Here is a 4,695-nt window from a genome sequence, read left to right on the forward strand (position 1 = left end):
CCCGAGTCCTGCGGGCAGGGAGCGGATAAAGCAGCGGCGCAGAACTGCTTTGTCCCCTCCTCCCCTCCCTGAATATTAAGCCCCAGCCCTGACCTAGAGGGACCGCTTCCCGATGGCTGCCTCTTCTGTCCTTGGACTGGCTGACAGGAGGGTGCCAGGACACCAGGCTGCCAAGAACTGGCCTGAGATCCACCAACTTGTTTCTCACAGATCATCAAACAGCTGTCAGCCTCTACCAGCTTCCAGGCCAGCTGGGCTGCGTTCAAACCAATAGCCTAAAGGTGAAGCGTTTGTTCCAGTTACCTGAGCCATCCGCTTCATCATAAACAGCGATTCCAGCCTCCCGAGAGCAGGATTTACGGTGTCCAAAGGGCTGGGGCTGTCAGACCCTGGATTGTCTCGGGGTGAGGCAAGAGAGCTCTTCTGCGAGCTTTCTCTGCGCTCCTGTACAACATCCCAGGAAGCTGTTTGGCCTCTTTCACGTTTCCTCGCGGTCTGTCTGTGTCCATGCGTGTCCCTCATCCTCTCTCCCGCCCTGGCCAGTTTGATCCTGCCGGTCGATTCCCTCGGTCGGGTTTCCTGGAGGGCAGGAGCCGTGGGGAGCCAGCTGGCCCAGGAGAAAGGAGAGGCGACCCCTCAGTGCTTTGCATGAGGGATGATTGCAGCTTAAATCAACCCCCAGGCTGCTGAGCGACCCCTGAGAGCCCTCATGGGGACGTTTCGATTATCCGGCTGTGGGAGGCTTCATTCAGAGGTACTGGAGGAGCACTTTCCTGTGGTTTTTCATCTTTTTTTAACACGTCTCCTCCTGTACAGCTAAAATCCGTCACCTGCAGCCCCGTGTGGAAGCGATGGACGTGCCCAGGGGGTGTTGTCCAACCAAGGGCTTTAGGCCGGTCGCGTTCGTGTGCCCAGCGCTCAACCTGACCCAGCGATAACCTCCGGGCTCCGCTCGGCCACTTCTTTGTGCCGTTAGTTTCTTATCAGTGCACTCAAGAGCTTTCTGGTTTCCTGTCTCCCCTTCAGACCAAGGATGGCATTCAGAAGAACCTGGAGACTGAAATCATCAACTACAATTTTAAGACCTCTTTCTTTGATATATTTGTGAGTATCCCCGGCGGCTGCAGGTGAGGAGGCGGCTTCTGGAGCCGAGGGTGGTGCGGGCGGAGGCTGGGCAGGGTCCCAGGGGGGCTGGGGTCTTCCCTCACTTGGCTCAGGGGAATCGGGCAGGTCACAGCCCCGACTCTTGCAGCCTTGACCCCGTGTGTGTTGGTGGTGAAGGCCTCAGGAGCTGGCCTGTGTCCCCTCAGCACCTGGCAGAGGGACAAGGGCAGTGACTAGTGTCGATGGCACTTTCTTTTTAATTTTGTTCTTAAAGGTCTTGGCTTTCTTTCGATTTTTCGTGTTGCTGCTGGCCTATGCGGTCGTAAAGCTGCGCCACTGGTGGGTCATAGCGGTAAGGAGGCGATTTTTGCTTTCCTGTTTTTAGTTTTCTCTCTCTCTGCCTGGAGTTCGCAGGGAGCTGAGATACGTAAATTTATTTTTCAGGTCACTACATTGGTATCCAGTGCCTTCCTGATTGTGAAGGTCATCCTCTCCAAGGTTGGTTTCCTTGCGCTCGCAGGGGATTGCTCTGTGATTACTTGACGCTGCCCTTTTCCCGTTTGTGTAAACTCCCCGTGGTTTCTCCTTTCTTCCGCGCAGCTTCTGACCAAAGGGGCTTTCGGCTATTTACTCCCCATCGTCTCATTTGTCATTGCCTGGCTAGAGACTTGGTTCCTGGATTTTAAAGTCCTAACTCAGGAAGCAGAAGAGGAACGATGTGAGTATTTTGCTCCTCTCTGGTAGGAGCTGGCAGATGAGGCCACCAGGCCTGAGGTTTTCTGCTGCTTTGGCAGCCCCTTGACAGATACGACATTTATGCAGAAATGATCTCCAGGCTGGCTGTGGCTCTAAGTGCCTGCCTCGATTCTGTTATGGTGTTTAAGTCCCTTCAGGGGAAGAAAATACCACGTTATAAAAAGCATCTTTTAATTGAGTGGAGAAAAAACGTGCCAGATTCTCCAACGTCTGGATCCTGAAGCCAGACGTGTTGGAAGTGGAGCTCACCTCCGCGTCAGAGTAAATGTTTTGAAGCAGTGGGCCCAGTGCCAGGCGGGCAGTTGGACTCTCCAACCCTGGATATCTGTCTTCAGATCTGGGCTGGAGACCTTTCGGAGAGGATCGCTTCGGTCGCAGACACGTTTACAGGGGCGCGGCGTGAGTTACAGAGTGTGAAATTTCACGACCTCTGCTCGCTGAGGTCAGGTTTAAATGGAGAATCGGGTCTGAGCTAACGCTTTCCAAATTCCCCAGCGAGTGCCCGGCACCCGGAACTTCCAGGGCTCCTTCTAGGGAGCGGATGCTCAGCCGGGCCTGGCACGGCCACCCCTTCCTAAAGCAGCAAAAAGAGTTTGTCGCTCTCTGAGGCTTAAATGGCCAAAGAAGACAGAAAAATGGCCCGTAAACGAGGGAGTATCTGTCAAGCGGGGCTCTGTCAGAAATGCGCTGACTGACTGGAAAACACCAGAGGATGTTTGGGTCTTGCGAAGAGGCTTTAAGATGAAAAATGATCAAGTATTTAGTGCCTCTATTGGATTAGGCTCAGGTTCCAAATTGCTTCCAGGGGAAGCTCTTATTTAATTAGATGCTTAATCGCCTTTGGATTTGACAGGCAAAAGAGCCCATTGATCTCCATGCAGATAAAATGTCTTAAAACAAAAGATGAGGCAAGAGGAGCTGCAAAGCTTGGGGGCTGGCTGGTGTCCGTGCGGAAAGACCAACTGTGCCTGGGAGGGTGGTTGAGCAGGGATGTGCTGGGGGCCTTCTCGGGACCCCTCGGTGTGTAAAACCTGGTACTTTTGGTTGCAGGGTACCTGGCAGCCCGGGCCGCAGCCTCCCGCGGTGCCCTGCTCTACCCCGGAGCCCTTTCCGAAGGGCAGTTCTACTCCCCACCAGAGTCCTTCGCAGGTGGGACGTGCTCTCCTCCCCTTCTGCCGTTGCCAGCAGCCAGGGGGGCTGCCTCACCTCCTGAGCTTCTTCCCCTCCTGTCTCCTCACTTCCATAATCACCTCCCCGCTGAGCTCTGCCTTGTTATTCCAACTCTTGGTGTCAGGACCTCCAAGACCTGACTGCTGGGTGATAAAATCATCTTCTGGGGTAGAAATTGGGACGTTTTGGTACCCTGCATGCCCTGCCCTCAATTTGAGGTCAGATTCCCCCCTCTTCAGCACTGATGCCCTCACCTGAAGCAGGGTCACCTCTCCTCACGCTGGGCGAGGCAGACACGCCCGCGCTGACGCCTCGCCGTCTGTGGAGCAGAGCCGCTCTCAGCCCTGTGTGCTTGGTTTCAGCCCAGTGGGAAACCAGAGCTTTTTGCGGTCTTGGGGTTTAACTGCTCTTGGCTGTAGCTGAAATACTTGAAAAACGCCGCCCTCGGGATGAGGGTAAGAGCTGGCTGCACGCCTGTGCCCGGTGACACCGGGGGCAGCTCTGGAGCCCTCCCCAGCTCGGGAGCAAGGAGACGTCAGCCGGAGCCGTTGTCTCGGTGTAGCTGCTGACACCTGGACCTTTAGATAGGGCGTGGGGATCAATTGTGCCAATGGGATCTTCACCAATTTGTGATAACCATGTGCTTTTCCCCCCCAGGGTCGGACAATGAGTCAGATGAGGAGGGTGCAGGGAGGAAGGCGTTGACAGCTCAGGTAAATAGAGGGAGCGGGGCGTGAGCCCAGCTATCCCTGCCCTGTGGGAGCCTCGGACAATCCTGCAGCCCCACGGCAGGTGCTGTACCTGCAGAGCACCAGCAGCTCGTTTTGCAGCCTTCTGTTCTGGGGGCGTTTGGCTGAGGAGCTCTGCCCGCCCCTCGGCACCGAGCTGTTGCCGTGGCTCCCGGGGAGGCGGCCCTTCGCCTCCCTGAAGCCTGGCTGGGCACAGGCTGCTCCGTGCTCTTCTCCGAGCGGCTCTGCTGCCTTCAGCCCCAGCTCTGGCACCGCGGCAGAAGGAAGCTCTGAGCATCCCCGAGCCCTTTGCCTGCTGGAAACCCTTACGTTGAGGCGGGAGACTCACTGGTAGATGCAGCTGGTGCGTGGCTACAAGCCAGGGCGGGGAGTGTGACTCGAGCTCCAAAATGAGGCCTCTGTGACCCAAATTAAGAGATTTCTGCGGTGTGGTGATGAGAGAGAGCCCCTTTCCCTCTGCCAGCCCTGCGAGGGGAGGTAGCAAGCCTTGCACACCCACCCAGGGCTTTCTGCAGACCCAGCTAATGAAATGCTGCCTCTCTCCTAGGAGAAAGAGTACATCCAGCAAGGCAAAGATGCGATGGAGGTTGTGGACCAAATCCTCGCCCAGGAGGAGAACTGGAAGTTCGAGAAAAACAATGCAAGTGTCATCCCCGCTCCTCTTCTGGCCGCCCCACCTGCCGGCAGAAAGCAGGGATAGCTGAGCGAGAACGGGAGGGCAAACGCTTTTGAAACCTCCTTGCGACGTGAAAAATTAACAAGCGTTACAATTACCTGATTGAATTAGGAATCTATTCCAGTTCAGTTAAATGTAAAATCTCCTCTTATTTAATTAGACGTTTAATTGCCTTCCCGTTTGACGGGAGAGGGCCCGTCAGTCCTCCCTCGCGACGGCGGGCAGGCGGCTCACCTTGGG

General features: G+C 55.7%; 1 protein-coding gene across 1 annotated transcript in view; it reads left to right on the plus strand.

Moving 5' to 3' along the window:
* Window positions 1-4,695, plus strand: part of STARD3 (StAR-related lipid transfer (START) domain containing 3) — a 9,713-nt gene that overhangs the window by 1,850 nt on the left and 3,168 nt on the right. The window contains exons 2-8 of the mRNA XM_009866873.1: window positions 1,027-1,104; window positions 1,379-1,456; window positions 1,549-1,602; window positions 1,705-1,822; window positions 2,911-3,009; window positions 3,688-3,743; window positions 4,327-4,419. Of these exons, the coding sequence (XP_009865175.1) occupies window positions 1,027-1,104; window positions 1,379-1,456; window positions 1,549-1,602; window positions 1,705-1,822; window positions 2,911-3,009; window positions 3,688-3,743; window positions 4,327-4,419 (576 nt within the window). The remainder of the gene's footprint in view (window positions 1-1,026; window positions 1,105-1,378; window positions 1,457-1,548; window positions 1,603-1,704; window positions 1,823-2,910; window positions 3,010-3,687; window positions 3,744-4,326; window positions 4,420-4,695) is intronic.

The sequence above is a fragment of the Apaloderma vittatum genome, unplaced genomic scaffold (assembly GCF_000703405.1).
Source record: "Apaloderma vittatum isolate BGI_N311 unplaced genomic scaffold, ASM70340v1 scaffold35093, whole genome shotgun sequence".
Classification (NCBI taxonomy): domain Eukaryota; kingdom Metazoa; phylum Chordata; class Aves; order Trogoniformes; family Trogonidae; genus Apaloderma; species Apaloderma vittatum.